Source organism: Aspergillus campestris (assembly GCF_002847485.1).
Source record: "Aspergillus campestris IBT 28561 chromosome Unknown P168scaffold_1, whole genome shotgun sequence".
Lineage (NCBI taxonomy): Eukaryota > Fungi > Ascomycota > Eurotiomycetes > Eurotiales > Aspergillaceae > Aspergillus > Aspergillus campestris.
In genome coordinates, this window is record NW_020194336.1 from 170,548 (window position 1) to 197,873 (window position 27,326).

General features: G+C 57.5%; 12 protein-coding genes across 12 annotated transcripts; 5 read left to right on the forward strand and 7 right to left on the reverse strand.

Moving 5' to 3' along the window:
* Nucleotides 1-189: 189 nt before the first annotated feature.
* On the forward strand, nt 190-1,913 carry ste7 (MAP kinase kinase Ste7; the record flags this gene model as incomplete). The annotated part of the gene is made up of 4 exons (XM_024833128.1): nt 190-471; nt 536-693; nt 759-1,296; nt 1,347-1,913. 4 exons carry the CDS (start codon nt 190-192, stop codon nt 1,911-1,913), a joined length of 1,545 nt encoding a protein of 514 aa, XP_024696323.1.
* A 125-nt stretch (nt 1,914-2,038) lies between these two features.
* P168DRAFT_1277 (uncharacterized protein) lies at nt 2,039-2,745 on the forward strand. The gene has a single exon (XM_024832662.1). It carries the CDS (start codon nt 2,163-2,165, stop codon nt 2,544-2,546), a length of 384 nt encoding a protein of 127 aa, XP_024696324.1. The 5' UTR covers nt 2,039-2,162; the 3' UTR covers nt 2,547-2,745.
* Nucleotides 2,746-2,974: 229 nt separating this feature from the next.
* On the reverse strand, nt 2,975-4,534 carry P168DRAFT_313880 (uncharacterized protein; the record flags this gene model as incomplete). Its single annotated transcript, XM_024839711.1, has 2 exons — nt 2,975-3,374; nt 3,441-4,534. The coding sequence occupies 2 exons, from the start codon at nt 4,532-4,534 to the stop codon at nt 2,975-2,977; spliced, it is 1,494 nt and encodes a 497-aa protein (XP_024696325.1).
* A 159-nt stretch (nt 4,535-4,693) lies between these two features.
* Nucleotides 4,694-5,304, reverse strand: P168DRAFT_313881 (uncharacterized protein; the record flags this gene model as incomplete). Its single annotated transcript, XM_024839712.1, has 2 exons — nt 4,694-5,170; nt 5,218-5,304. 2 exons carry the CDS (start codon nt 5,302-5,304, stop codon nt 4,694-4,696), a joined length of 564 nt encoding a protein of 187 aa, XP_024696326.1.
* A 117-nt stretch (nt 5,305-5,421) lies between these two features.
* P168DRAFT_285933 (uncharacterized protein) lies at nt 5,422-6,038 on the forward strand. Its single transcript, XM_024836245.1, has one exon. It carries the CDS (start codon nt 5,724-5,726, stop codon nt 5,964-5,966), a length of 243 nt encoding a protein of 80 aa, XP_024696327.1. The 5' UTR covers nt 5,422-5,723; the 3' UTR covers nt 5,967-6,038.
* Nucleotides 6,039-6,305: 267 nt separating this feature from the next.
* On the forward strand, nt 6,306-7,872 carry P168DRAFT_285934 (RPAP1 family protein). The gene has a single exon (XM_024836246.1). It carries the CDS (start codon nt 6,318-6,320, stop codon nt 7,731-7,733), a length of 1,416 nt encoding a protein of 471 aa, XP_024696328.1. The 5' UTR covers nt 6,306-6,317; the 3' UTR covers nt 7,734-7,872.
* Nucleotides 7,873-7,979: 107 nt separating this feature from the next.
* P168DRAFT_245798 (anaphase promoting complex subunit 1) lies at nt 7,980-14,474 on the reverse strand (the record flags this gene model as incomplete). The annotated part of the gene is made up of 1 exon (XM_024834019.1): nt 7,980-14,474. The coding sequence occupies one exon, from the start codon at nt 14,472-14,474 to the stop codon at nt 8,163-8,165; it is 6,312 nt and encodes a 2,103-aa protein (XP_024696329.1). The 3' UTR covers nt 7,980-8,162.
* Nucleotides 14,475-14,729: 255 nt separating this feature from the next.
* P168DRAFT_322971 (uncharacterized protein) lies at nt 14,730-17,009 on the forward strand. The gene is made up of 2 exons (XM_024840622.1): nt 14,730-14,951; nt 15,007-17,009. Exons 1-2 carry the CDS (start codon nt 14,893-14,895, stop codon nt 16,937-16,939), a joined length of 1,992 nt encoding a protein of 663 aa, XP_024696330.1. The 5' UTR covers nt 14,730-14,892; the 3' UTR covers nt 16,940-17,009.
* Nucleotides 17,010-17,740: 731 nt separating this feature from the next.
* On the reverse strand, nt 17,741-20,820 carry P168DRAFT_245802 (translation initiation factor 2A). Its single transcript, XM_024834020.1, has 6 exons — nt 20,357-20,820; nt 20,209-20,278; nt 20,063-20,134; nt 19,602-20,001; nt 19,310-19,538; nt 17,741-19,258 (listed from the first exon to the last, which is right to left on the reverse strand). The coding sequence occupies exons 1-6, from the start codon at nt 20,379-20,381 to the stop codon at nt 18,072-18,074; spliced, it is 1,983 nt and encodes a 660-aa protein (XP_024696331.1). The 5' UTR covers nt 20,382-20,820; the 3' UTR covers nt 17,741-18,071.
* Nucleotides 20,821-21,093: 273 nt separating this feature from the next.
* P168DRAFT_300567 (uncharacterized protein) lies at nt 21,094-22,593 on the reverse strand. Its single transcript, XM_024838441.1, has 2 exons — nt 22,083-22,593; nt 21,094-22,013 (listed from the first exon to the last, which is right to left on the reverse strand). Exons 1-2 carry the CDS (start codon nt 22,151-22,153, stop codon nt 21,269-21,271), a joined length of 816 nt encoding a protein of 271 aa, XP_024696332.1. The 5' UTR covers nt 22,154-22,593; the 3' UTR covers nt 21,094-21,268.
* Nucleotides 22,594-22,662: 69 nt separating this feature from the next.
* Nucleotides 22,663-24,407, reverse strand: P168DRAFT_322974 (uncharacterized protein). The gene is made up of 2 exons (XM_024840623.1): nt 24,308-24,407; nt 22,663-24,212 (listed from the first exon to the last, which is right to left on the reverse strand). The coding sequence occupies exons 1-2, from the start codon at nt 24,345-24,347 to the stop codon at nt 22,963-22,965; spliced, it is 1,290 nt and encodes a 429-aa protein (XP_024696333.1). The 5' UTR covers nt 24,348-24,407; the 3' UTR covers nt 22,663-22,962.
* Nucleotides 24,408-24,577: 170 nt separating this feature from the next.
* On the reverse strand, nt 24,578-26,654 carry P168DRAFT_261660 (ESCO family N-acetyltransferase). Its single transcript, XM_024834704.1, has 2 exons — nt 26,394-26,654; nt 24,578-26,332 (listed from the first exon to the last, which is right to left on the reverse strand). The coding sequence occupies exons 1-2, from the start codon at nt 26,423-26,425 to the stop codon at nt 25,072-25,074; spliced, it is 1,293 nt and encodes a 430-aa protein (XP_024696334.1). The 5' UTR covers nt 26,426-26,654; the 3' UTR covers nt 24,578-25,071.
* Nucleotides 26,655-27,326: the final 672 nt, after the last annotated feature.

Consider the following 27,326-nt stretch of genomic DNA (forward strand, 5'->3'; position numbering starts at 1 on the left):
AGAAATCTGGGAAATCGATAAATATAGACCCAATAACCGCCCACTTCTCCCCACCTCATTTCTCCCCTCATCTTCTTCTTTCTTCTTTCTTTCTTTCTTCTTCACCTCTCTCTCCTTTCTTCTCTTCTCTCCTCTCCATCTTCCTCTTCTGTCTCCCCTCGGTTTCTTCTTTCTCATCCCAGGCTCACCATGGCCGACCAATTCAAAGCCCGTACGCTCAAGCGCAAGAATGTCAAAGGCCTCGCCCTCAATGCCGCTCCCAAGCCCGCCGCCAATGCCTCCGACCAGGATCTTCCAGGAACGGGGGCTCCTGCCGATGCGAATCGCACCGATACCTTGGAGATTGGTCTGGAGTTTCGTCTCGATCTGCGCAGCGAGGATTTGATCACCCTCAAGGAATTGGGTGCGGGCAATGGAGGGACCGTCTCCAAGGTCAAGCATGCCTCCACCAACGTCGTCATGGCCCGAAAGGTATCTTTCTATATCCTCCCGTCTCTTTATATTTGCAGAGATCTTCGCGAGACTGACCGTTCAGATCATTCGCGTCGACGCCAAAGAAAACGTCCGCAAACAGATCCTCCGCGAACTGCAGGTTGGCCATGATTGCAACTCCTCCAGCATCGTCACCTTCTACGGCGCCTTCCAGAACGAAGCCCGCGATATCGTCTTGTGTATGGAATATATGGATTGCGGGTATCTCCTCCTTTTCCTTCTCCTCCAACTCTTTCCCCCCCCGCATCCAACTCATCCCCGTACAGCTCCCTCGATCGCATCTCCAAGGACTTCGGTCCCGTCCGTGTCGATGTCCTAGGCAAGATCACCGAATCCGTTCTGGCCGGCTTGGTCTACCTGTACGAAGCCCACCGCATCATGCACCGCGATATCAAACCCTCCAACATCCTCGTCAACTCCCGCGGCAATATCAAGCTCTGTGATTTTGGTGTCGCTACCGAGACCGTCAACTCCATCGCCGATACCTTCGTCGGTACCTCCACCTACATGGCCCCCGAACGTATCCAGGGTGGCGCCTACACCGTCCGCTCCGACGTCTGGAGCGTCGGCCTGACCGTCATGGAGATGGCCGTCGGCCGCTTCCCCTTCGATTCCTCCGACTCGTCCGCCGGCGACCGCGCCAGTGCCGGCCCCATGGGCATCCTCGACCTACTCCAGCAGATCGTCCACGAACCTGCCCCCAAGCTGCCCAAGAGCGACGCCTTTCCCCCGATCCTGCACGAGTTCGTCGCCAAGTGTCTCCTCAAGAAATCCGACGAGCGTCCCACTCCGCGTGAACTTTATGTATGTCTCCTCCGCCCCCTCTGCTCCTTCGTCTATTAACACTCCCCCAGGACAAAGACGCCTTCTTGCAGGCCGCCAAACGCACCCCCGTCGACCTTCAGGAGTGGGCTATCAGCATGATGGAGCGGCACAACCGGAAATCCTACCTGGCGCCCCCGCCCCCCAAGTCCCTGAAGGAGGAGCAGTCGTCCAAGTCCAAGTCCGGCTCCGGGACCCCCGGGCGCACCCCGCCCCATCCTTCGCCCCGCGCCCCCGAGGAGATCCCGGTCAACATGGTCCCCGACCGGCCCGCCTACCGCCCGTCCACCCAGTCACCACGACCTATGCGGTCGGCGCGCTCCCCGCCCCGCATCGCCCTGGAACACTTGTCCCTAGAGACCCGCGAGGACGACAGTCGCTCCGGCCGCCGCCCCTCGCGCCACGGCCTCGGGGATCCTACCTCAGCCGTGGGTTCGCCCGGACACGTCTCGCGGGGTTCGCGATCTAGCTCGCACAATCCCCACGCGCGTCTACCCCTGCAGACATCGACGCTGCCCGTGCGGGCGGCCCCACCCCCGAGCGGCCCGCCGCCTCCCCCGCCCACCTCATCCGGCAGCGGGTGGCCGCGGGGAATTTAACCTCCTTTCCTATTCTTTTCTTTTATTATTCCCTCCTTCTCTTTTCTTTCATATCTTCTTTTTCATCTCCCTCTCCACACGTTGATGTCGGTATGGATATTAGTATGGATGTGATGTGATGTGATGTGGATATGGACGAATCCCACGTCCCAGCGCTGGACCATGAACTACTTACCATGACATGAAATCCAGACGACTTTTTGCATCAGCAAGGCGTATTCAGATTCGTTCGTTCGTATTCATTGCGAGATGGTCTCTTCACTTTCCCCTTTTCTTTCCCTTTTCTTTCCCTTTTCATCTCTCTACATTTTCATCTCACTACTTTTCTTTTCTTCTTTCTCCCCCTTTGACACCCCACATTGCGGATGGTTTCTCTCTGTCGATAGCAAGCAGCCTACGTCCAGGGCGTACGTGACATTTGCGTATCCTGCCTGTACAGGACAGATGTTAGGGCTGGAACTTTTGCATCTGTCTTTTTTTCTTTTTCTATCTTTTTTCAATTTTTGTCTTTTTCTTTTGACCATATACGATGAGAGAGCTTTTTTCTATACATACCTCTATCCATACATACATATCAGTCGTCTTTCTTTGGTTTTTTTGAAACAGAAAATCAACTTGTTTCTTCGTATCTAAACCGACTTGAGAATATGGGCAGCAGGAAGAAAATGATAATGGTTGGATTGCCAGCAGAGCTATAGTCCATGTCGAAATCAAATCGATATAGCAGACAGGAAGAGAATCGAGCATCACTCCGGCAGATGCGAAGGAAAAGTAACACAAGATGAACGAACGCACCGAACAAAAATCACAGGCCATGGGAGAGAGAAACTATGGAATAAAACATATAGAATGGATGGTAAAATGACACCACAAATAACACGATGGAAACACGCCGGGAAGAGACTGTCTCCTATCGACTGGCGTCCCACCCTCCGGTTTCCCGATGCCGACAACGCCAACATGAAAGAGACAGCACGATCATACAAAGGACGTGGTCGAACACCATCTGTCCAGGAACAATGAGAATGAAATGAAGAAAATGAAGGAAAAAAGATATGCCATTATTTCGACATCACTTCGGATCCGGCCAAAGGACTGGGCCCCGGGGGCGCGGGAGCGATGTTTGGTCGTGGCGCCAGCTCGACCATCGACGGCGTTTTGCTGCTGCGCGACCCTGCTGATCCACCCCCACGGCCCGCCGTGCCCCCGCCCCGACCCTGGGAGGGGGTCGACCCGCCGCCCGACTTGTCCGCATCGTCGGGTTGGGACTTGCGCGGGCGCGGCCGCGGCCGACGCGTCGTGCTGCCACCGCGGGAGCCCGGGCCGCGGAGCGGGAGACCGGTCTCTTGGGAGATGGGGACGGAGGCAGCGGCCAAGGGGACCTGATGCGGCGCCGCCGGTGGTCCGCGACTGCGACCACCACGTCCGCGGCCCCGGCCACGTTTGATGGTGCCATCCGCGCTGGAAGCGTGCGTTAGCAGGAAATTCAAACTTCCCCGTTATAACGTAGAATAAAAAAAGACTAACCGTTCGACTTGCACCTTCTCCCCCTCAGGGACCAGCGGTCCGCTGTAGACGAAGTATCCATCCTTACTGGCGGCGGCACTCTCCTGCCAGGCCAGCTCGCTGTCATCCACAAAGGGATCGTCTCGGTCATACTCCTCCATCTTCTTCCGGCGGCGTTTCTTCTGGCCGTCCGCGGCGTCGGTGCCGTTGGTGCGGGCGGGGGCGGCCGCGGAGCCCGTCTCGCCGTCCAGGTCGCTCTCCCGGTCCATCTCCAGGCTCAGATCTTCGTCGGCGCTCTCACCCGCCGAGAGACCGCTGCGGCCGGGTCGGTCCTGCCGCTCCAGAGCGGCACCGGCAGCGGCTACGCGGGCCAGGCGTTCCTTGTGGGCGGCCAACCGGGGGTGCAGGGCGGCAAAGCCGTACTGCTCCTCCGCCAGGCGGGCAAAATTCACGATGTGGTTGCCCGACCCCGACTGCAGCGGGATATGCAGGACGATGCTGGGGTGGCGCCGCGAGGTGGACTCGTCCGTCGCGCCACCGTCGTCGACCCCGAACAGGGCGTTGGAGATCAGCCCGGACCCTTGGGGCAGGGGCGGGGGCGCTTCCCGCGAGGGGCGGGCGGCCTTGGGGGAGGGCGCGTTGGACGACGGCGCGGTCGCGCTGCCCTTAGGCTCCTTCTTGGGGGCCTTGGACCCCGTCACCGGCTCCGCATCCACATCCATCGGGGTCGGCTCCGGCGAGGCGGGAGCCCGGGGTTCGGACGGCGCGGCCGCAGTTGGGGCCGGGACTGCTGTCGGAGTCGCTGCGGGCGCCGGGGTTGGGGTGGGGGCCGGTTGTTGGGGGGGCGACGGCGCGGGCGCGGGCGTGGGTGCGGGTGCGGGCACGGGGCGCGACTCCGGGGCGGGCGGGGGAGGATGCGGGGGGATCGGACCGTAGGGGGAGCGGTGCGCGTAGGGGGAGGACGCGGTCGTGGTGGTGGTGGTGGAGGGGAACTGGGGCGGCGTGTGGGCGATCGGGGCGGGGGCAGGTGACGGCGGATAGGCGGACGGGCCCCGACCGGGGGAGGCGTAGGGCCGGGGCGCGTAGATGGGCGGGGAGGCGCTGGCCGGCGGCATTGGCGGGTCAATAATGCTGGCAATGGAGGCGAGGCACTGGCGCGGAAGGGGGCGCGCGGGGAGACAGCTCGCGCCGGGGGGCTGAAAGCGGTCATGGGGGCCGGCGTGTGGGTTGGCGTCCGGGCGGGCGACGCGGTGTCGAAGGCGGAGCGGATAGGATCAAAGTTCTGACCGCTGGTGCGAGGGGGTGGCGGCGGCGCGGGTTGGGAGTGTGGGCGCGCGGGGGCGGCGGTTGGGGGGGCCCGGCGGGCGCCATGGTGGTCGGATAGGAGGGCGCGGGATACGACGCCAAGGGGAGGGAGGAGGAGGATAGCAGGGGCGGACGTAGGTGGTGGGGAGGTAGGGACGGGGCGCGCCGGGACCGGGGGGCGCCGGGCTGGCGGACGGAAGGGGACGCGGCGGACTGCGGACGTAGTCGACGACGGCCTCCTCCTCCAACTTGGGTTTTTTGCGAGAATGGGAGGACGCGGCCGGGTTGTTGGCGGAGGTGGAGGTGGAGGTGGCGGCGGATTTGTCCCGGGGACGACGGTGACCGCGTTTGGGTTCCTTGTCGGGATGATTCTCCTTGTCCTCCTTCCGATCGGGATCCCTGTCCTTGGCCTTCTCCTTCTCCTCCTTCTTCTCTTCTCTCCTATCCTTGGGTCGGGTGGACGGCTCGTCGTCCTTCTTGCGACGCGACCGACGGGGCGAGATTCACGGGGGTGGGAGTCGAGAGAGGAGCGCGCCTCAAGATCGTCCTGAGCCGTCAAATTCGACGGCTCCGGGGACATGGTGGACAGGAACCAGCTCAAAGAGGATGATGGCGGAGCAGCATGGAGGGGATTGATGGATCGAGCTCTGGTGGTGGGCTTAGTTCTTTCTTTTTTCTTTCGTTTTCAATTTTTTTGGTATTTTCCAATTTTTTGATTGAGTATTTTTCCGATTATCTTTTGATATTATTCCTTGTCTTGTCGTTTCTTGTTTTGTTGGAATAAAAAGGCTCGGTGTGGTGGATTGGATGGCGTGGGAATGGGGATGGCACGGATGGAAACACCAGTGAAGAAGAAAGGGGGGGAATTGAAAGAAAAGACGAGAGAGAGAACCGGAGATGGAGAGCAGAGGAAAACCCTAGCTCAGGACGGAGAAGCCAAGTAGAAAGGGACCACAGGGACCAAGGGACGAGAGGTGGAGAGAGAGATCGATGGGAAGAATGGGGAGAGAAGGGAGAAGGAAGAGGGAAAAGAAGGAGGAGAAAAAGAGAGGGAGCGAGAGGGAGGAAAGGAAAGAGACCTGTGGGAAGTCATCAATTAGTCCAGTTCTGTATCAATATCGCGTCTCATCGGAGCCAGCCAGCACTGAGCAGAGAGCCAAGTCGATATCAGGACCCGGAGATGAGGGCCCGGCTGATCTACTCTCCGACCATCCTGTCATTACCTTTGCAATCAGTCAATGAAACAGACACTCCCTGCAGTGAAGAGACTGAGATAGAGCGGTAGAGATGAGCCGAGAGACAGAAACAGACAAGAGAATCCGAAGAATAAGAAGAACAAGAGAAGAGGTGAAGATGAAGTGAAGTTGATCGCGGCCTTTCCCGATCGGGCAGTCGGATCATCCCACCTGCCTTGCCTATTCGGGTTAGCGTCATTCAATATACACTAGGCCGTATCTGGACTAGCGTGTGGTTTACCTTTTGAGCCGCATGCTGACTCATCCCTGACGTAATATAGCCCACTCCAGATCGTCATCTTCATCTCACTTGCATCGACAGCTTCATTTTTCATCCGCATCTCCATACACCCCCACCATGGCCTTTCGTGGTGAGCGTTTCGTTATCGACCTCGACTCTGACGATGAGGATGTCCCCGGTTCCTCGTCTGTCGCCATTCCGGGCATGATCGGCGAGATTCGTGAACGCTCCCCTGCGGCAGCTCCGGCCCCGCCGACGCTGAAAGCGCCCTCCACCACGGGGTTCCCCGCCCCACGTCGTCGGGTCAAAACATCTGCCTTTAAACAGCGACAGCAGGGGAAGGAGCAGAAGGCGGAGAAGACCTCAGAGGCTTCCCCGCCACCCGTGTCGGACGAGAAAGCGGCAATCGATGACCAGAACCGACGCCAGCTGCAGGCCATGTCGACGGAGCAGATCGAACGGGAACGAGAGGAACTCATGGAGTCGCTGGACACGGGGCTTCTCGAGAGATTCCTACGCCGGGCGCGCATAGACGACCCCAAGGACTCTCCTGCAGACTCGACGGACCGTCAATCCACCACACCCAACGACAACAAGGAAGAAACACAACCCGCGACAACAGCGACACCCCCCCACGTGGAATCGCTCGCTCCGAAGAACCCTCCCCTCCCTTCTCCCCCTGCAACAGCATCAGTCGCAGCAGCCGCAGCAGCAGCAACAAACACCACATCCAGCCGGGACGATCTACCCCCCTCACAGCTTCCCCCGGACCTACGAGCAGCAGCCGAAGCCGCCCTCCCAGCCGACCTACACTTTCCCACCCCGCCCCAAGCCTCGCAAGCCCCCAATCTCGACCCAAACTCGCCATCATTCCTCACCGACCTCCAAACCCACTACTTCCCCGACATCTCGCACAACCCCTCCGCCCTAGACTGGCTGCAACCGCCACCAGCCGACACCGACAGCCCCGACGTCACCTCCGCCTACCACCCCGCCAGCGAAGCCGAGGCCGTTCACCCCGCCGACCTGCGCTTCTCCCTCCTCGGCACCGTGCTCGCCCCGCGCACCGCCCTAGCACTCCCCACCTCGCTCGGCCTCCACCACCACGGCAAGGACCCCCACGCCGCAGGCTACACCGTCCCGGAGCTAGCCATCCTCGGCCGCTCCTCCTTCCCCGCCCAGCGCTGCATCGCCTGGCAAGTCCTCGGCCGCATCCTCTACCGCCTAGGCAAAGGGCAGCTCGGCGAGCGCGGCACCCCGCTCGTAGAAGGCCTATGGGGCGTGATCGAGAACGAGCGCGTCGTCCCCGCCATGCTGAACGAAGCGGACGGCTCGACGACTGGTCCGACCTCGCGCCGGGGGTCCGACCGCCGTGGGTCCTCGTCAGAGGGGCAAGTCGGTTCCGGCCTGCAAGGCGCCGTCGGGCGTCATGCGAGTGCCGTGGCGTGGGCTGTCGAGGGCGTCTGGTTGTGGCAGATGGGTGGGGCTGGTGATAGGGGGGTTATCAAGGAGAATGCGGTGCGATCGCAGTAATCTTTCTATCTTCCTTCTTTATTTTCCTTTTCTTTCCTCGTCTTTCCCATGTTTATGAATTGATGTACCTTTTCACCCTGGACATAGGAGGGTGTAATGTATAAAACCGACAAGAACAAGAAATAGAAACGACATGCCCACGTTACCTACCAGTGAAAATACCTACCTATTGTAAACCCATCAAACCCGTCATGAACTGCATTCCCATACGAATCTATCAACAAACTAAAAGGTAATATATCGATACACGATGCGCCGAACTCACGACCGCTTCCGATTGTCAAGATAAGAACATATAAAAGGGGGAAAGTGATAAAGAGGGGGCAAAGGAAAAGGAAATGCACAACTCTCAACGCCAGACATCCACACCCGCATCGTTCTCAGAGATAGTAGAGGTAAGAGGTAAAGGTGAAGGTAGGCTAGAGTAAACTAAGCATAATCCCCAATCTGCACCCCCCAAATCTTCCACCGCGCCTCCTCCACAAAATCCCGTCTCAGCCACAGCCCATTCGACGGCCCTGGAGCCAACCCAGCCGGCTCGTCAGGCACAGTCGTCTGCGTATCGTCCTCGTCGTCCGCCACAGGGCTGCTCTCCTCGCCGAGACGGTCGACCCAACTGAAGAGCAGACGGAGCTGCCAGATGCGGTCGCGTACTTCGTCTGTGTTGGTGTCCCCGCTGCGACCCTGCGCTGCCTGCACGATGTTCTGCACGGTGCGTTCGATGACGAGCTTGCTGTCGACGGCGGATTGGCGTAGCCAGGGGGCGTAGGACACGCTGTTGGATCCGGAGGGCTGGGTGCGCGTTGGGAAGGATGAGGGGAGGACGAGGGCTTTCTCGCGGATGTCGAGGCCTCGTAAGGATGTCAGGTGGAAGATCCATTCCCAGATGCTTTGGGAGGGTGATGGGGGGTGGGTGCGCGGTGAGGTGCCCGGGTTGAGGATCGATGCGGATACGCTGGGCCATGCGGCGGGGGGAAGGCCGCGGCCTTGGGTTGAGGCGGGCGTGGAGGTTGGGAGGACGTCTTGCGCCTCGCTTAGCCCGGACAGTGTCGTCACGAACACTGAGGAGCCCGTTGGGTTGTAGGTCGACTTGCGCCGGAGGTAGACCGATTGATCGCCGCGGTGGAATTTCTCCCGCAGGCTTGGGTTCTGCGTGAGGTCCAGCACGAGAGGCCAGTAGTCTGGGCTCTGGACCTCTACCTTGGCGACGTCTCCGAGATCTGGCAGGAGGCAGGGCGCCGTGACGTGCCGGATCTCGCCGCTGGCGCTGGTCACGCTGATGGGGATCGGGATGGGTCGTCGCGTGTCGATATCGCGGGGGACCAGGCAGCGCGGCTCGGCGGCCAGGACCCAGAGGTGTCGGAAGGCTTGCAGGTGGCATTTGTTGTCGAGCACCGTGGTCGGGAAGATGGGATACAGCGCGCAGATCAGCGACGCGACTGCCAGGTCCGACGTGCCCAACGTGTAGCTGCCACCGCCCAGGAACAGCAGCCCCACCGCCATGTGCGCCGCCATATGACTGCCGTACGGTGTGTCGGCGTCCACACGACCGTGGAGGGATCGCAGGCGTCGGAAGAGAGCCAGGTCGCCGGTCCCGGCCATGACGGCAGCAGCGGACAGCGCCACGACGTCTTGGCAGTGCCGTACTGAGTTCCGCGCCAGCTTGCCATCGTAGTTTAATGCCGGAAGCCGGGAGATGCGGATGAACTGATCCAGATAGGAGAGCAGGAGATCCCGCACCGCGATCTGACCCGAGCCAGCATAGCGGAGCCCCAGCGTGAAACAAAGCCCCGCGATGATGTTGAAGAAGGGCATGTCGTCGCTTTTCAATCGTCTCACCCCTGTCAGGCGGTATCGGCGCCGATAGATCTTAGGAAGACTCTGGACGAACCACGCCGCGGTGGGCTGGATGCGGTCCCACATGATGACATGTCGTGCCAGCGTACGCAGGAGGAAGAGGTCGGGCCGCACATAGTCGAACCGGACGGTCGTGTCGGGTATATCGATCTTCTGGGCCAGCACTTCGTCGTTGGTCTTCATGAAGATGATGGCGAACGCAATTGTCGCTCCGGCGGTGGCCCGATCCAGAACATGCGACAGGTCGACGTCCTTGGTCCCCACCGCAACGGCCAGCAGTCTCTCCACGATGTGCATGTCCCTCATGCCTTTCAGATCCTTGCCCTTGCCAAGGTTGATGAGCCCTAGGGCGAATCCCGCGGCCAGTCGGTACCCCTCGTCGCGGAGATCCTCGTGGGACGCCGAGTGCTCCTCGGGCTCCACGCTTTCGATCTCCGACAGCATCACTTCGCTCATGCGCCGGTGCTGAGAATTACAATACAGGAGGCCGATGCCCATGATCCCCGCCGTCTGCGTCAAGGCCGACAGGTTGAGCTCGGCCGCCCCCATGGGGAGCATCCGTGTTACATGCACCGATAAGAGTCGCGTGATCAAGGTATCCATCGTGCCCAGGTAGGAAGCCGAGAGACCGAGCAACAGGCCGATGGAGGTCATTGTGTGCTTGGGGGTCAAGTACTTGAAGGCAACCCACTTGGCCAGCGACTTGAGATGTCCGTTGAGCCCCAAGGCAAGAAGGAAGCCGGCATGCCGATTCGTCAGCTCCTGGGGTTTGTTGAAGAGGATCCAGGAGGTGTCGATCCCTTTGCAGTTTCGGGAGATGGCCAGTCCGGTGGACACGCCGTTGTGGAAGAAGGCCCAGCACACCTTCTCCTCGCTGAAGGATGCTCGGTCTGCACTAATGGTCACATTCGATGGCTTCATAACGCACTGCAAGGAGAAGGACGGGATCGGGAGCTTCTCGGTCAGCAGGGGTAGGCGTCCGCTGAAGGCCAACATGGCACGTCCAGTGGGAATCGACAACGTCCGCAACGTCACCAGCTGCACCACCTCTTTCTGCGCCTCCAAGAGGTCCGAGTCGCTCCATTCCGGCTCGGGAACGCACTCTGCTGCGGGAGCCTTGGACTGGTTCAGCAACTTGGCCGCTTCGACGAACCGTTTATCCTCCCGGAAGAGCAGTCTAGTGACCGAAAATCGGTCGGCCTCCGCAGACGCCTCGAATGAATTGATCGCGTCGATGTCCATTGAGGACGCACCGATGTGGTGGAAGTCGCGAACGGCATCGTGAGACACTGCAGACTGGACGGGGGTGACCGAGGTATCGGTGTTGTTCGTAGTCAGCGATATGCTGAGGTCCTCGCGGTCGATGAGCTCCAAGAGTGTAGGACTCCACGATGTCGAAGCGTGCATTTGCGACTGCATGATGACTTCATACAGGGGCGTGCTGACTCCCTCGGGGAACGTCTCGATGATGCTTCGGGTGAACCCACAACGGTGCAAAAGCCTGATCCGGTCGAGTGGCGTCGAGAGATTGTGGACCTCGGAGAGGAAGCCTTCCAGTGCCAGCGTTCTCGGGGTCAGGGCAAAGCATTCCTGCCACAGTCTCCCCTTTTTGGGCGTGCGCTCCGATGCCGTGACAAGGTTGAGAAGAGTGAAAAAGGACGCAGATCGCTGCCGCCACGCATTCTCCAAATGAGAGAAGAGCGACGGGGGAGCGAATGGCTCCGCAGGTACGTCGAGAGTCGAGATACGAGTGTTTTCAAATTGCCATCGATCGATACTGGCAATCTCCAACCCATAATAAGAGTCCTCCGCCCACGTCCAGGATTTCCACCCGAGCCATCCACCGATCTGGGCCAACACCGGGGCAAGAAGACCTAGGTCTTTGCGTGACTGTTCACTGTCACAGATGGATAGCTTCTGTTCCTCCCGAAGGAGGTGCAGCGCAACTAAGATGGTGCCCAAGGCTGTCCGTCGTAGACTTGAGCTGTACGAGAGCGCTGTCGGGAGACGTCCGTCCGATCCAACCGCCGCGATGCCCTCGGGCAGTCGGAGGAATTCCCGCGTCAAGTCGGCACACCGGATAAGGTAGGTGTTATTGCGGCATGTCGAAGGGTTCGACCCGGGCTGCTCATTCTTCGAGCTCCTCTTCCCACGGCCGGTTTCGCTGGCCTCTTCGGCATCTTGCTCCACAACCCACCCCCAGGAACTGTTGGTCATCCAAGGCGCAACGACGCCGGAGGGCCCGGATTCTTGATCTAGCATTGTCTCCCAGCTCTCCAGATCGATGGAGCTTCCACTGCTAGACCTTAGTAGGCCTTTCTTCTTGCGCGGCTGGCGGGCTGGCGTTTGACGCTGGTCCCTGGTGATAAAGGGGATGGCCATCCCAAACAGGACAACCACCATGGCCGTCCACTCCAGATTCTTTTCGTCGGTCTCCATGCCTCGCAGCCATTTCATCACCTCCCACCAAACAGCCAGCATCCCGTCACCGGCCTTCTCAGAATCCGGCAACGCAAACCTGCACACCTGGAAGACCTTCCGCACCAGCTCGTTGCTCGGTTGCATTTGAACCTGGAGCTTGTGTCGTCTCTTCTCCGAATCGATCACGTCAAATTTGCCTCGAGCCAAGGGATGATCCAGCCCGGTTATCGTCACCGAGTCGGTCATAATCCGGTGCATGCCGCTCTCTCGGGGGCGGTTCGCAGGACTCGTTGAAGATACCCCATACGTTTCATGCAGCATGAGCTTCTTCGGGATCTCCACATTGGTGGGACTACTCCAGGGCGTCTGTAAACACAGTTCATGCTGCCCATTGTCCGCCACGCTCAAGGTCATGATGCGGGATACTTCGCCGTCAACAATCCGGCAGGCATCCCGTATGCCAGAGAAATGATGAATGCCCGTGGCCTGGACTAGAAGGGACCGTTCACCAGAAGAACCGTGCTTCTTTGCCCTTTTCGAAAATACGACATCCTTCTTGGGCAGGGTCACTTTGTCTGCGCGTAGGTTCACAACAGTCATATACTTTGAATCCTGGTCGACGACGCACACCGCTACGGCCGCCGAGGTTGCGCTCTGCGGGTTGCCCCCCTCAGGAGGGCACAAGGTAATGATTTTGAGATTCTGGGAGGATCTGGATTTGGTAGGCGTCTGGAATGTCCCAGAGAACTTGGAGGAGAAGCTCTCCACCTTGGAAAGCAGAACCTCCTCTGGGAGCCCCGAAGCGGTTTCCTTGAGGTCCATGTTTTCCATCCCCTCGAATAAGCTTTCGTTGTTCAATTCTTCCAGCAGTCGGTCCACGGGGGCATCGACAAAGCTGCTGGTGGTACTGTAGACAGATGCACTCCCGGGTGGCAGGGAGCCTCTGGGATTGAAACCGAAGCTGCCACGGGTGCTAGCAGCACCGATCGACTGCCGTAGATTTCCATGTGGTGTGGAGCTCGATTGACTCCCCGTGGCCAGGTCTGAAAATGTAATTCTGTCTTGGCTGGCGCCGAGATCCGCCCTTGCTAGTAAGGAGCTCACCCGCCTGGACGTCTTTAATGGAACACCGATGTCCCCGAAATCCTGGCCAATTTTCGAGGCAAGGTCCTCTTCGTCATCCCCTTTGCCTTCCGTGGAGTACTGGGAGTGCGAGAAGCCGGACGCGTTCCAATCCCCTCGCGGACCAAAGCTCTCTCTCGTAGCAGAGGGGCGGGCGCCGGGTGTCGTCGTCCCTGTGGTCATCCCGAAGTGGGAGCTGCGGCGCTTGGATCGAGTGCCGCCAGTCTCTCGTCTCCCTTTTTGCTTTGACAAGGGACCGGGCTCGTCCTCTCGGTAGCGTGCCGTCCAGATAGTATAGAGTCCCGTACTGGTGTTTACTGTTATCACGAGGATTAACGGGCCGTTATTCACCGTGAGATTCGACGTTAGAAGCTCATCCTTAGAAGACACATAGACGATTTCATCCGCTGGGTCCAGCGCTTCGAAGCCCGATGGTCTGTTGCTCGACACGCTGGACTGCAATCCGCGGGGGGATTGATTGGTCACCACCAGACCCATCTCCGACTGGGGGTCCATGAGGGAGAATACTCGTGGCAAGTTTGCATGCTTCGTTGGTCGCGATTTCACAGTAGAGCTCGCAGCCGGGGAAACCGTCAACGAGGGCCGTTTCGATCTGCCCGACGGAACCTCCAGTGACTGGGAAGCGCGGAAGTCCATGCCCGGTATCGATGACATGAACGAATTGGGAGGGGCCATTGGATAAAAGCTGCCATCGTCGGATTTCTTCTCTTGTGTTTTCCTCTGGAATAGAAGCCCCTTGGGCGTCGCAAAGACCGAATCGACCTCGAACGGCAGAGGGACGACATGACTATTGCCGGCTAGGAAGAAGATATGCGCCTGGGACTTGAGCACCACCACCAACGCGCGCGACAACCCATCCGTCGCGTCTCTAGACTCATTCCTTGGTGAGCCGTAGCCACGCAGGTTCCAGGACACGTCAGACGAAGCGGTCTTCGATTCCCCGCCATGACGCTGGTTGTGCGAGCTTCGAGCCCGGGCCCCGTCGTTGCCTGTCCCCACCGAGATCCCACTCTTTCCCTGGGAGGTCGGACCACTGGACCTCTTTATCCCTGCCACGGAGAAGTTGGCTAGCAGAGCATGTCGAATCTCTTCCCTTTCGATGTCCAAACGGAAGACTCTCCTCACGACCCCCGCACGAGACCACACCACACACGTCTTTGTCCATACGATCTCATCTTCGATATGGCCATCCGGACCATCCACCACACTTGTCGTCCATGTATAGAGGTCTTCGGAGGGATCAGGAGGGAGGAGGTCTTCTGCGACGAGGAAGGGAACAGCGGAGGGTTGATGGAGACCCAGAGATCGAACGGTCGCCATTATCGACGCAGGTGGTCAGAAATCACGGAAATCGAGTCCTCGGCAATGGGTGCCAAGAACGAGGTCATGTTCATTGTCTGGAAGCAGACATTAGGTTAGGAGGGTGGTGAAGGCGAAGGTGAAGAGAGGCAGAGAGGAAGATGGTGAGGGAGGGAATGCCGAAACTAAACAATAACGCGGCGAGCCAAATAAATATCGCGGAACGCTTTTTCTTCCTCTTCTCCTCCACAACTCACCAACTCTCTCCACCACCTCCCTCAATTCTCCTTCTCTTCTTTTCTTTTCTTCCAATCCACCAATATAGACCATTTTCAGAAACGATACTATTCGATCATTCCAAATTCCTTGAACTCGAACCCGGTTATTTCCCCCGGTGGAATCTTACCGCCCTTCCAACTGAACTGGACCCATACGAACGATGCCGTCATTTCCATCGAAGCCTCTAGTCAGGCCAAGAGATGATGGCTTGCAATTAAGGTGATTCTTGTCGGAGATCTTGACTCGGGGTCAGCGCTGACAGACGATTGTGTAGTCACCAACTCCCCCATCGCGTCTACACAGCAAAGAGCTACCCGATTCTGGCGCCCAATGGCTCATCGATTATTATCTACGGATACGAAAACGGGTTGAAGGTGGTCTGGAGAGGTGGTCGACACTTTGCGGCACGGCAACCCGCTGTCGAGAAGGAGGACAAGCCGCAGAAGGCGAACCGGGGCAGCGACGATGCGGTCATGATCATCGATTCGGACGAGGAGAGTGTGCCAGAATCCCCGAAGGAGAACGCGGAGCCCAGCTACCAGTTTGAAACCGAGGATTCCGAGGTTGATCCGGCCCATCCTTATGAAAGTGTTTTCCGACAAGTCGACATCCCCCTTGGAAGCAGGGTTCTCGACCTGGCCGTGCCTCGCATTCTCCCAGAACCGGCGCGCTCATCGCTCGATCCATTCCCGCCCATTCTAAAGAAACTGATGGTCGTGGCGGTCGTCTGCGCGGACTACTCAACTCGGATCGTGACTGTTCCCTTGACGCCGCCCTACTCTCAGTCGCAAGCCTCATCGCTGGGGACGCAGATACTTTCGATCGGGGGTGGTGTCACGCACCAGGAGTTTCCCCGGGGCGTGAGCGTGACTTTCACATATCAGGAGGCTGAGCAGCAAGAGGATACGGATATGACACGAAGCCGAAGCTCGTCCAGTAAACTCAGTGCGAACGGCACCGGCCGGTGGGACCTTCTCGTGGCGACGCACTCGGCAGAGTCGTCCGGATTGCTTGTGCTACACCGTGCTCCGGTTGTGGAAGAGAAGGAAGGTTCATACTGGATAGACGAGGAGGACATCGAGACGAAGCGGCGGTATCTGCCCGCGCCGGCGCAGAACGTCGCCTTCAACCCGTCTCCCTACCCGTCACCCCGCCATTCCACGCTGCTGGTTTCGTTCCACAGCGGCTGCGTCAAGATCTACTCGTGCTTTTCCACCAAGCGGTCCAAGTCTTCGCGACGGACGTCAAGCTCCAATGACTATGAGACGTCTGAGACGGATGGAAAATGGCTGATCAGTCTGTACCCCGGGTTCGAGCAGTCCCCGTCGGGAGTCACGCGGCGGAAGACCATCGTCAACGCGGAATGGGTCCTCGGCGGCCGGGCGGTCATGGTCCTCATGGCAGATGGTGAATGGGGAGTGTGGGATATTGAGGGAGCCGGACCCGGGACGTCCAAGGGCCCGCTCCACCGTCAAGCCAGCATCGAAGGGGTCTCCGGAGGCTCCCTGACTACATTCTCCGTCAGCGGTCGGATCCTGAGCCCGTTGCTCCGAGGGCAGGACACAGAGACAGCCGGACCTAGCGTGGTCGAGCAGCGGCCCAGATTCGCCCCGCTGACGCCATCCACCAAGCGACTTCGCGAGGACTCGCTCTTGAAGGGCTCCACGGTCAGCCCGCCCAGCCCATCGCTCTGCGGCGAAATCTCGGTATACCAGACCAATGCCTTCCGAGACCCGCTCCCAGACGAGTCGATTCTCCTCCGCCACGGCGACCACAGCGCCATCATCCCCAGCTTGCTATCATTATGGCGGAACGCAGTCCGCACATCAGGGACATTCGACGCGTCGAACCGCTGCCGGGTCTCCGCTCTCCAAGACATAACGCTGATGGGCGAGCACCTGAAAGGCATCACCCACCTCCCGGCAGCATCCCGGCTCAACCGAGAGTCAGCGGGACAGAAATTCGACACCATGCTCACAACAGAACACCGGATCATGATTCTAGCACCTAGACTCAGCGAACCCGCCGAAGCATCCTCCTTCCGCCAGTCAGCGAACGAGGCCCCAACGGCAGCGACAGACCAAATGATGCTCCAACGGGGCGAGCTCGACGTGACCGGAATGGACCGCCTGCTAAGCGGGATGGCGAGCGCGAACCGATCCGTCGGGATGGGAAGTCCGATCAAGCGTGCGCGGATTTTCACTTAACCATACGCCTCAATAGCGATCAGGATCTGCTGACGCAATTTTTCCACCTTATTTGTACAACAGATACACCAGCATCAGAATAATGAGGACGTGTGTGATCCACAGGTAATCAAGATACCCTTCGATTTCGTCCTCTCTTTTTCCTCCTTACTCGTAGAGCTCTTCCCGTTCCCTTCCCTTCCTATCAATTCGCGCTGTCAGGTGGAGCGCAAGGCGAGGACCATGCCTTGAAATCCCTCCCGGGATAAGCTCTGTATCGGCTGCGATATATCAAATCCAAGACCCCATCCACCGTCCTATGGACGGGACTCGGTTCACCCGCAGTGACAACTGTCTGGATAGTTAGCTATCTAGCTAACTACCAGCCAGTTGGCCAAACTGCACCCCCGCCAACAAACCAATCCAAACAACCAGTTTGAATCAGCTATCGCTCTGATCCAGACCAGTCTTGCTTCGGCAGACGAATGAGTGTCACATGTGTGCATACCTCCTGGGTACCACCGACGGCAATTATTCGTTGGACGTATCCACGTCAGGATCAGAGCTGGTAGATGATGCGGACTGTGGGTTGGTTGTGTTGGTGGGAGGGAATGAGTGAGCTGGGTTATGGGTGGGGGACATTATATTCCCTTTCTTCTTTCTTTATTGATTTGTTGTGTTGTATACTTAGTAGTTGATGATAGGTTATTGTAGTTAGTTTTGTATATAGATAGATGTGTAGATTTAGATATTGTGTTGGTGAGTAATTGGTATACACACTACTACAAGTCGAACAGCAAATAGACAGTTATAGTTAAATGTGTGGGTGGCTTCTACTATTTTCTCTCCAATGTATATACATACATGCATACATACATCCTTCTCAACTCCATCTACTTCTACTTCTACCTCCACTTTTACCGCTCTTCCTCTATTCTTGACAGAGAGGATAGGTCATGAACGTCAATCACAAGATGTAAGAGCGAGAACCAGCCAGTCCGGACAGTCAGGTCACCACCAACAACTGACTATACATATGCATAGGCGGCAACCCAGTCCAGTCCAGACGAGCCTATTCTCACTCATACTTGAACCAACCCTCCGTCCTATCCCACCTCTTGACAAAGAAAGTCAGGCGTCAAAGATGGATGATCTATCCGGAATATCCCAACCCCTCCAGCTCCTTCCGCACAGACTCCTCCGTATGGATCTTCTTCATCTGCGTATCCTCCAGCTTCTCACCGCCCGCAAGACGCATCTTCAGCTCGTCGATCGCGCGGATCTTCTTCAAGAGGCCGCGGATCTTCTTATCGTGCGCCGAGGGCACACCTTCCTCGACGGGCGGCGGGGTGGGTTCCCTGGCGGGGGGAGGGGGCGCGGGCGCGGGGGTGCCATTGGCTGGCGGGCCGGACTTCTGGCCTTGCGCCTTGGACCGGCTTCGCTCGTGGCCCTTGTCGTTGCTGTTCTTCTCGCCGCGGCGGTCGGGCGACGTCTCGGCGACGCCCTCTTCGCCCTCGCGCAGCTTACGGGCTTCGCGCTTCTTCTTGTTGCGCGCGGCCGACTTGGAGAGCTTCTCCGGGTGGTCCGCGCCAGGGGGCAGGGCCACGCCGCCTCCAGGAGCGGCTCCCGGAGGCAGAAACTCGGCCGGATCAGCGCCTGGCACGTCGCGTCTCCGCGGCTTGCCGAAACCGTTCACGGCTCCAGCAGGGGCGCTGCCGGCCACGAAGGCAGACCCGCCTTGGTCCTCGCGCTTGAAGGCCAAGGGCGTGACCTGACCACGGGCGCCCGGAGGCCGGTACGCGCCGGCCGGCTTGACGGGGGCCTTGCGGGTGCTCAGGTAGGCGGTCGCCGACGGGTGGGGCACCGGGAGCGGGTGGAAGGGATCACCCAGCGGGTGCTGGATGGTCGACTGCGGGCGCCAGCAGACGTCGTACAGCTCGTGCATGTCCTCGTTGTACACCAGCGCGCCGCTGACGTGCCAGATGCGGAGGCCGTTGTCCACGCGCAGACGGGGGCTGGTGGTGGCCGTCAGGATGTACTGTCCGTCCGGCGACCAGGCGCACACGCTGGAGTTGGCGGCCTCGACGGTGGTCACCTTGGCGTAGTTCTTCTCCAGGTCGTAGATGTCCATCTGGCCCGCCAGGTTGCCGAATCCGGCCACGAGGACGAACCGGCCGTGGGGCGAGAACAGGATGGTGTTCCGCGGCGCCATGGGGAAGTCATGTTGCGTCACGCCGCGGAAGTTGAAGATGCGGGTGCGGGCGGGCATGTAGCCGTACACCACGCCGAACTCCTTGGAGTTGGGGGACCAGGACACATCGTGGATGGGGCCCTCCTTGTCTGTTACTGGTTAGCAAATATCCCGTGCCATGGTGTCGGATAGCCACTTACCCAGTTCCACGCGAGAATCAAAACCGCCACTGGCACCCAGGAGGTACAGGGTAGTCTCTCCGTAGTAGCTCTTGTTGGAGCGGTCGACTTCGGTTTGCGCCAGCACCAGCAGGGTGTTACCCGACGCGTTCCACTTCAATTGGACCTTGTCTCCCTTGAAGAAGTTCTTCTGGGAAACGGCGGAGGCAAAGTTCGGCACGACGAACACCTTGACTGCGGCGGGTTGACCCTGTGAAAGTTAGATACATACGTACATACACATATAAAAAAGAGGGATTAGGAGTCTACCAACCTTGCGCTCCGGGATGAACACAGCCACCGAATTGGTCTTGCCCGGGGACAGGGCAAAATCGGCGACACCTTCGACGCGCAAGCGGTTCCAAGGCTTGGACAGGTCATCGCTCTGGTAGAACTGGACCTCGTTGGTGACGACGCGCGCGCAGAGCTTCTCGTCCGCGGTATACTGCAGGTTCCAGCCGGTCTGGGACTTCTGGACATAGCTGCCGACCACGATGTTCTCATTCACGACCTGCCACACCTTGAGGTTCTTGACGGCGTCGCCGTTTCCATCCTTCGAGGGACGCTGCCAGGTGATCAGGTAGGTGCCCAGGGGGGAGAAACCCAGTTCGAAGACGTTCTCGGCGGCGATGGTGGAGATGACATGACCGACGGACGGATCGACGACGGTGACCCTATTACCGTTAACCCAATCCTTCGTTTCGATATTTGGGAGTGGGGAAGCGCATCGCATACTTATCGGGAGAAGCGAAGGCGAAATAACGGCCGCAGGGAGAATAGGCGCTACAGCGGATGTTTCCCTCAGGTCTGTACAAAACAAAGCCCACGTCAGCAACCAGTCCAGATAACCCAATCCGAGGAATCCAAGAATCTTGACTCACTTCTCAAACCCCGACAGGGACTCATAGACAGGGGTAGCATCTAAGATGCCAAGTCCCTTCACCGTGCGGTCTACCACCAATTAGCTATTTCCAGTCCAACTTTTCGCACCCAAAACCGAAGTCCGGTAAAACAGGTGGAAAGACCCACAAGAAAGCTGCGTCGGAGCTGCCATATCGAAATGATCTTTCTTTGAATTGATATCGTTTGTTCTCCGAAAAGCAATGCAACAAAGCTCGAGCTCGTGCAGCGATTGGACGTAAATGCGCGGGGTTTAATAAGTCGGGTAGGATGAATTCAATTCGATCCGCGAGTCAAGGAATAGAATTCCAATCGAAAACGAAACGAGCTCGTGGTGTTTTGGTATAGCCAAACAATGACAGGCTTGTATGAATGGTTGGTGGTTTAGAACTCGGTGGCGAATTGTTGGCTATGTAGTCTTCTGCAATTCAGACACACACAAAGAAGGCGGGCCGGAGAGAGACGCGGAGACGATCTTTGTACACGGTAAGAGGAGAAGGGGGAGCAGTCCAAGGAAGACCTCGATGCTTGACAAGTCAATGCCAGCAAGAAAGCAGGGGACCAGAGGGGCTGTCGGGGGGGAGAGAGTTGAGGAGGGGTGTGGAGAAGAAGAGAGAGAGAGAGAGAGAGAGAGAAGCTGCTTCAGCTGGAAAAAAACCAGGCAAAGAGGCGAGTCTGTCTTTAAAGAGTAGGCGGTGAGAGGGTGGGCGGGCAGAATATGGATACCTGAGTCTGGAACGTGTCAGGCAGCCATAATAATACAGATGATGTATACAGATGATGGATTGAGACAAAGAGCTGTATTTCAGTTGACTAAAAAAGAAAAGATCACTCATTTCAGATAATCTACAATCTTCCAGCAGATCCCAATCCATAGAGTCACTCAGTCCGTCAGTCAATGAGGTCTCCTCATACAAATACAACAATCAAGTCAATCCACAATCCATCCCATCCAATCGAACAGTTTCTTTCTTTCTTCTTTGCTAGCTATTTTTCCAATCCATCTCAACGTTGACCTTTCCCAGCGTTGTTGGCAATCGTCTACTGCGTCTCCGGCCCCACCGAGCCATCCCGACCAAGCGGCGTCGCCAACCGAGGCGTCCGAACCGTAGTATCCACCACATCCGGATCAAAAGTCATTCCATCCACCATACGCGCATCCTGCAGCGGCTCAGGCGTAATAGACCCCGTAGGAGACAGCGTAGACGGAATAATACCAGGATTCGTCCGACTAAGCCCAGGACTCCCGAGAGAACCAGGCCTCCCGCCGGAAGATCGTCGGGGCTGCGGGTGGGAGATAGGACCGCTGATAGTGCTAGCGCCCTCGCCGAAGCCGACCAGACTAGCGTTTCCTTCATCGCTGAGGTTATCCCCGCTAGAGCCGGCGCCGTCTTCCGGGTCTGGGTCTTCGCTCATCTTATCGGCGTCGAAGGCGTCGCTGCCGCTGGCCCAGGTGGTGCGCGCGCCGACACTGCCCGTCGCGCTGGCGCTGCCGACGGTGCTGCGCTCTTTCATGGTCTCGAAGTAGCTGGGGATGGGGGCAGCGGGAGCAGCGAGATTGGGGGAGGTATGGCCTCCCGCTCGCGCCGTGGCTACCCGTTCGAGGCCCGCTAGGCGGGAGATGCGATCGGCGCGTTCGGCCTCGAGGGTGGTGGTCGATGTAGCCGATGTGGAGGGAGAATGGTGGGCGTGGTGACTGTGTGGCAGGGGCTGGCCCTGGTGGCCGTCTTTGATGGCTGTTGTTGAGAGGGCTGACAGCGATGTGGTGCCTGAGTTGGGGGTGCCCCTATCAAATTAGACCGGTTAGCAATATAGATCAGATGGAAAGTATCAGAATGGGATACGAAAAACGTACGGGCCCATCTCCGACGGGGTGACCGGGTCGGAGGGCGGAGGGGGGAGATTGATCAAGGTCGGCGTGGTCATCTTGTCCAGGCCTCCTTTGCTTGTTTTTTTCTTATCCTTTTCTTTTTTTGGTTTCTTTCTCTTTCTATTCTTTTTCTTCTCTTTTCTTTCTCTTCTTTCCCTGTCTTCTTAGGTCCAAACGATCCAATGTAGTAAAGGAAGAGATCAATCAAACGTAGAAGAACGAGAGCGTGATCCCTCAATAGTAAAGTCGCCGAGAACAGACAATAAACCTGACAAGAACAGGTTTGATTAGAACAAGACAATGTCGCAGATAGATAGACTCCCCAAAGGTTGAACTTGTCTCAGATAAAGATAAAGATAAAAGTGTGCCAGCCAGCGTTCACTTCAACGAAACACAAGATGCCAGGATGGATAAAGAGGGGAGTACCAAAACCAAGGATGGACGAGAGTTGGAACAGTCAGGAATCAGGAATCAGAAGTACCAAGAAATACAGAGGTGAGGTTAGGTTCGATCAGTCAGTCGATCAGGGTCAATTGATTGATTGATTGATCGACCTCCGCTTTGGGAATGAGTGACGTCATCTGGGGTTCGGTCAGCTGATCTTGCGGGGTAGCCTATCTTACTGTGGTTGTAGGTATAGGTAGCTAGCTACTCTGTAGTCTGCAATGTACGTACAGTATAGGTTTAGATTGTGGTATACAGCGTAGACGCAGAGAATAATCATGAGTAAATACCATAGAAAAAAAAAAGGAAGAGAAAAAAACATCATCACTCGTTCAATCGTCCGGATCTAGCAGACCCTTCCTTGGCTTTTCTTTTCTTCTTTCTTCTTTCTTTTCGAATCACCATCATTTCTCCTCCATACTTAATGACTAGCCTTCCGCTCGTAGTGCCCCCGGAGATCGTCCACCTCTCTCTGTAGACGCGTAAGGTCGGCTAAGATGTCCCGCGCGTTCGACGGCGGCGAGACAAATCCCTCCTCGTCCTCCGCGCGCGTTTCCGACCGGAGGCTAGTTGGGCGAGTGCTCGGGTTACTGCTATTTCCCCGGGTCCGACGTGGAGGCGGCGGCGGTGGTAGGGAGTTGCCGTACGAGACTCGTTTTGCCGACGTCGACGGGTCCCGCGGCTCCGGCTGCAGGGGCCGCGAAGCATCTTCAGACGTTCGTGTCCTCTGGGCCACATCGCGGGTGCGAGAGTTGTCTAAGGTCCCAGCGCCCGGGCTCAATGGCGGGGACGTGTCGGAAGAGGATGGTTCTGTCGAGGAGACCGATCGACGGTGTGGCGTTGTTTTGACAGAAGCGGCCGGTTGGGACCTCTTCATCTGACTGTGGCGTCGACTGAGAGGGGGTGTCGGAGGGCGTTTATATTGGGATTGACTGCGTCGAGGCAGGTCGGGCCGGGGTTGGCCCTCCGCGACATCGTCCCCCTCCCGCGAACGGAGACTAGGTGAAACGGAGGGCTCGGAGGGGAAGCCGTGGAAGGAAAAGCGGTTGGACGACATGATGGATGCCGGACGTGAGGCGCTCGTAGTGGAGGAATTGCCGGAAGACGGGCTGATCAATCGCCCATGATGACTCTTCGGGGGAGGGGGTGGGATCTTGTCCTTGTTGCCCGGGCGGCTCGCCAGCGGTCGTCTCCCCTCGTCCACGGACGATGGGGACTTGCCGCTTCTGTAGTTTTCATTCCCGGCCATAACAGCATGTGGACTTCCCTCGAGGCTGGTGGGATCCGACAGAAAGACACTGCGACGCGCCGACTTATCCGAGCTCGCCGCCGTACGAGGTATTCGATCGCGGTGTCGCTCTTCGGGGCTACCGTAGACATCCGTGCGCGTGGCTTTCCCCCGTGGCGGTACCGGCGGATACGGTCGCTCCTCCTTCTCTTCTTCCTCCTCCTCATCGCTTAATGGTTCTTGACGGAAGGGGTCGGACGTGGATGACGGGTCATCCTCGGAAGTCGAATCGTCCGCATCGGTGGGGTACGACACCGACGGGGTGGGGACGATGCCATTCCGCGTGATTGCCGCAGTGGCGACCGTATCGACTGCGATCGGATGCTCCGGGGCAGCGTCGTTGGTGGTCACCGACGGGGGTGGAGGATGATGGTCTTGGGGGTCTGTCTCATGAGCGTTCATTCCGGCTTACCTAGTCTCCTCACTCCACAAACCGTTGAACGGAGAATGGGAAGGGACAGGGTGGGGTAGAACTCACTCTCTGGTTTTCTAGGGCGGAAAGGATTTAATCCAGACATCGCAAAGGAGGATGAAGGGGGTGAGCATGGGAGCCAGGAAGGAGGAGAAAGAGAAGAGAGAGGCTGACAAGGCGGAAGCAACGAAGACCGAGGGAAGGCGAGGCCACAGAGAGGGTGGAAGTAAACACCGCTCGCGGCTCTCCGGCAAGCACCCCGAGAGGTCGGTTGGAACCTAGGAATTATTATATAGATTTAAAGGCCGTTTCTATGCCAGGAATTCGAAACTAAGGCAAAAAAGAAAGAGACAAAAGAAAGAAAAATATATGGTACAGATAAGATATCCCAAAAAAACCAAACCAAAACCAAAGCAAAGCACAGCGCAAACCGATCCTCCCCCGTAACGAAAAGCACTCCGGGTAATACATATCATTCTCTGTATGCGAACCAACACGTCCCCACCCAACCAACAGCCAGAAAACCAGAAATCAAGAATTAGGAAGACAACAAAACAAATCAGAGGGAATGAGAAATAGGAAATTAGAGGTCACCGGTCATCAGAGTTCCTCCCTTGAGTTTCACTATCCAAGAGAGAAGGGTATCAACTCGCCCATTTATATCAATATACCACGAAAACCACAAAAAACCCACAAAAAAAAAGACAAAAAGAAAGACAGAGATGAAAAGAGAAAGGAAAAGGAAGGAAAGAAAGAGGGAAGAGGGAGCGGTCCTCTGATCGTGTATATTTCTTCCCTCTCATTTCTCTTTCTTCCGCATCCTCGCACACTCATTCCCGTTCCTCATACACATGCCAATCGACATCGCCGAAGAAGGACCGGGCCAAGGCTCGACCGCTCTCCGTCGGTTGGCTAAAGGCCATCTGCTCCTTGGGGATCTCCATGCCGTAGATGAAATTGCTCACGACGCAATCCAGGAGATCCATGGCGATGCCTTTCCGCCGCGATGCGCCCGAGGTCCAGATGCGGGAGATGCCCACGATGGCCGGGTGCGTCTCCGGGCGGACCGTGACCGCCGTGTCGGCGCCCTCCTTCGGGGTGGCGACGTGGTCGACGGGGCGGGACTCCCAGATGCGTTCCGTCAGACAGGCTCCGACGCAGCGGCTGTCCTTCATGTGGAGGAAGACCTTGTAGCGATCGACCTTCTCCCCGGGGCCGTCACTCTGGCCCGCGGCGGCGGAGGGCGGCGGTTCCGTCTGACTCCAGAGGACCTCGTCGTCGATCTCGGGGGAGGACAGCTCCTTGCTGATGACCTCGAGCACCTTCTTGGCCTGGCTCTTGGCGGTCGGCGAGGCTTTGCGATCGACAATGACCACGTAGCCTTCGTCAAAGCGCGTAGCCTCGTAGACCCAGCGCGACGCGTTCGCTCGCATGAAAGCCTTGCCCAGGTCGACCCCGGTCGCGTTCATATCATGGAATTTCTTGTGCAGCGCCGCATCCTCAGCGTTGGACGGGATATATTCCATGCCGCAGGTGGAGCAGGTGCGTCGCATCTCGTGGCCCAGGTCGATCTGCATCTGTCGCAGCGGCGGTTGCGGCAGGGCGGACGGGACCGGGGTCGTCTTCTTCTTCTTCTCCTTCTTGGGGGGATCGACCGAGGCGCGCACGCTGTTGGAGTTGACCTCGGTGAGGGGGGTGCCGTTATTGGTGCCGGGGGTGGGATGATGGGCGGTGCCGTTGGCGGGGGAAGCGTGGCCCCGATCCTTGGGGGCGGCCGACTGTTTGCGTTTGAGGAAGGAAAAGGTCGGTTTGCGCGTGTTGACCGGCGGGGGGCTCAACCGTGGTGGTGGGGAGGAGGGTGGCGTCGACAGGTCATCCCCATCCGGGGAGCCCTCGGAGAGGAGGATGGAATTCCGACGCGACGGACTGGACCGCACGGCGGCGGAGGATTCCCGAATGGCATACTGGATGCTGTTCTCGGCCTCATCAGACTCGGTGCCCGACAAAACGCGTCGTTTCTTGGCCGCGGGTCGCGGGTCGTCATCGTAGACGCGCCACAGAGGTCTCCCGTATGTTTTCATCGTCAGACCGCTAGACGGAGGAGATGACGTTAGCGTGGAGCAAAAGTTCTAAAGGATCAAACGACACATACCGCTTGAATGAATTTGTTACAGTCCACGGCATCTCCCTAGTAGCCAAACATGCAAACGACGGGGATCATGGATGACCCTTTTCTGACTGCCGAAGAAAAGGGATATCAAGGGTGGATGACGGGTGATGATCAGAGGAGGAGGTAGAAGCTAGAAGTCCAAGTCGGGGTCAAGTCAGAAGTCGCAGTGGTCAAGAAGTGATGAGAAAAGAGCGAGAAGGCAGACAAGGGAGAAGAAGGAGGTTGGATGACGAGGTGTTCCAGTTCGCCGATGAATTGAATTCTTTTCCACAACGGGGCGGAAGGTTGCGGCGAACTGATCGACGGGGCTGACGGAAACGCGTGCCCAGCGAGACTAGGCTGGATTGGGGTATATTACTATGATCAATTTATATGTATGATTTATATTATATTATTATTATATTATTTATATTATAGTATGATATTCTATTCTTTATTTACTGATTTGATTCTGGTCAAACGCAGGAATGCCTGACCTGGGTCGCAGTCGATATACAGTTGATCAGTAAGGGAGATTTGCCTCTCTGAGTTGGAGGATCTGATGCTGTTGATCGTCATGTATAGGAGAGGAGACTGGAGCCTAACGCCACGATTTGCCTCTATACCATTAATATATAACTTAAATAAAATAGAACAAAATAATGGTAATTATGAGAAATATAAATCAACAAGAAAAAATATCATATATATACCTACATTTATAGAAGAGGAAAAACAACTAGAATACGACTCGATAGGATGGATATAGAGACGCCCTTGCTGGCATCCCGGCACTCCTACTAGTACACTCCAACTAGTACACTCCTACATGTTGCCCATACTTCCATCATGGATTCGAACAACAATCCCCACAGTCATTCATCATGGACAGCATCTTCTATCCCTTTCGTCCTGGAGAAGAACGCGCTTCCTATC

Coding starts and splice junctions, on each gene's coding strand:
- P168DRAFT_1277 (XM_024832662.1), top strand. CDS start 2,163: ATGGTCTCTTCACTTTCCCCTTTTCTTTCCCTTTTCTTTCCCTTTTCA.
- P168DRAFT_285933 (XM_024836245.1), top strand. CDS start 5,724: ATGGGGAGAGAAGGGAGAAGGAAGAGGGAAAAGAAGGAGGAGAAAAAG.
- P168DRAFT_285934 (XM_024836246.1), top strand. CDS start 6,318: ATGGCCTTTCGTGGTGAGCGTTTCGTTATCGACCTCGACTCTGACGAT.
- P168DRAFT_322971 (XM_024840622.1), top strand. CDS start 14,893: ATGCCGTCATTTCCATCGAAGCCTCTAGTCAGGCCAAGAGATGATGGC. Junction 14,952..15,006: donor GATGATGGCTTGCAATTAAG/GTGATTCTTGTC, acceptor ACGATTGTGTAG/TCACCAACTCCCCCATCGCG.
- P168DRAFT_245802 (XM_024834020.1), bottom strand. CDS start 20,381: ATGGCAGCTCCGACGCAGCTTTCTT. Junction 20,135..20,208: donor TCCCTGTCGGGGTTTGAGAA/GTGAGTCAAGAT, acceptor TGTTTTGTACAG/ACCTGAGGGAAACATCCGCT. Junction 19,259..19,309: donor TGATTCTCGCGTGGAACTGG/GTAAGTGGCTAT, acceptor AACCAGTAACAG/ACAAGGAGGGCCCCATCCAC.
- P168DRAFT_300567 (XM_024838441.1), bottom strand. CDS start 22,153: ATGACCACGCCGACCTTGATCAATCTCCCCCCTCCGCCCTCCGACCCG. Junction 22,014..22,082: donor ACCCCGTCGGAGATGGGCCC/GTACGTTTTTCG, acceptor CTAATTTGATAG/GGGCACCCCCAACTCAGGCA.
- P168DRAFT_322974 (XM_024840623.1), bottom strand. CDS start 24,347: ATGTCTGGATTAAATCCTTTCCGCCCTAGAAAACCAGAGA. Junction 24,213..24,307: donor CCGCCCTAGAAAACCAGAGA/GTGAGTTCTACC, acceptor CTCATGAGACAG/ACCCCCAAGACCATCATCCT.
- P168DRAFT_261660 (XM_024834704.1), bottom strand. CDS start 26,425: ATGCCGTGGACTGTAACAAATTCATTCAAGCG. Junction 26,333..26,393: donor GTAACAAATTCATTCAAGCG/GTATGTGTCGTT, acceptor TCCTCCGTCTAG/CGGTCTGACGATGAAAACAT.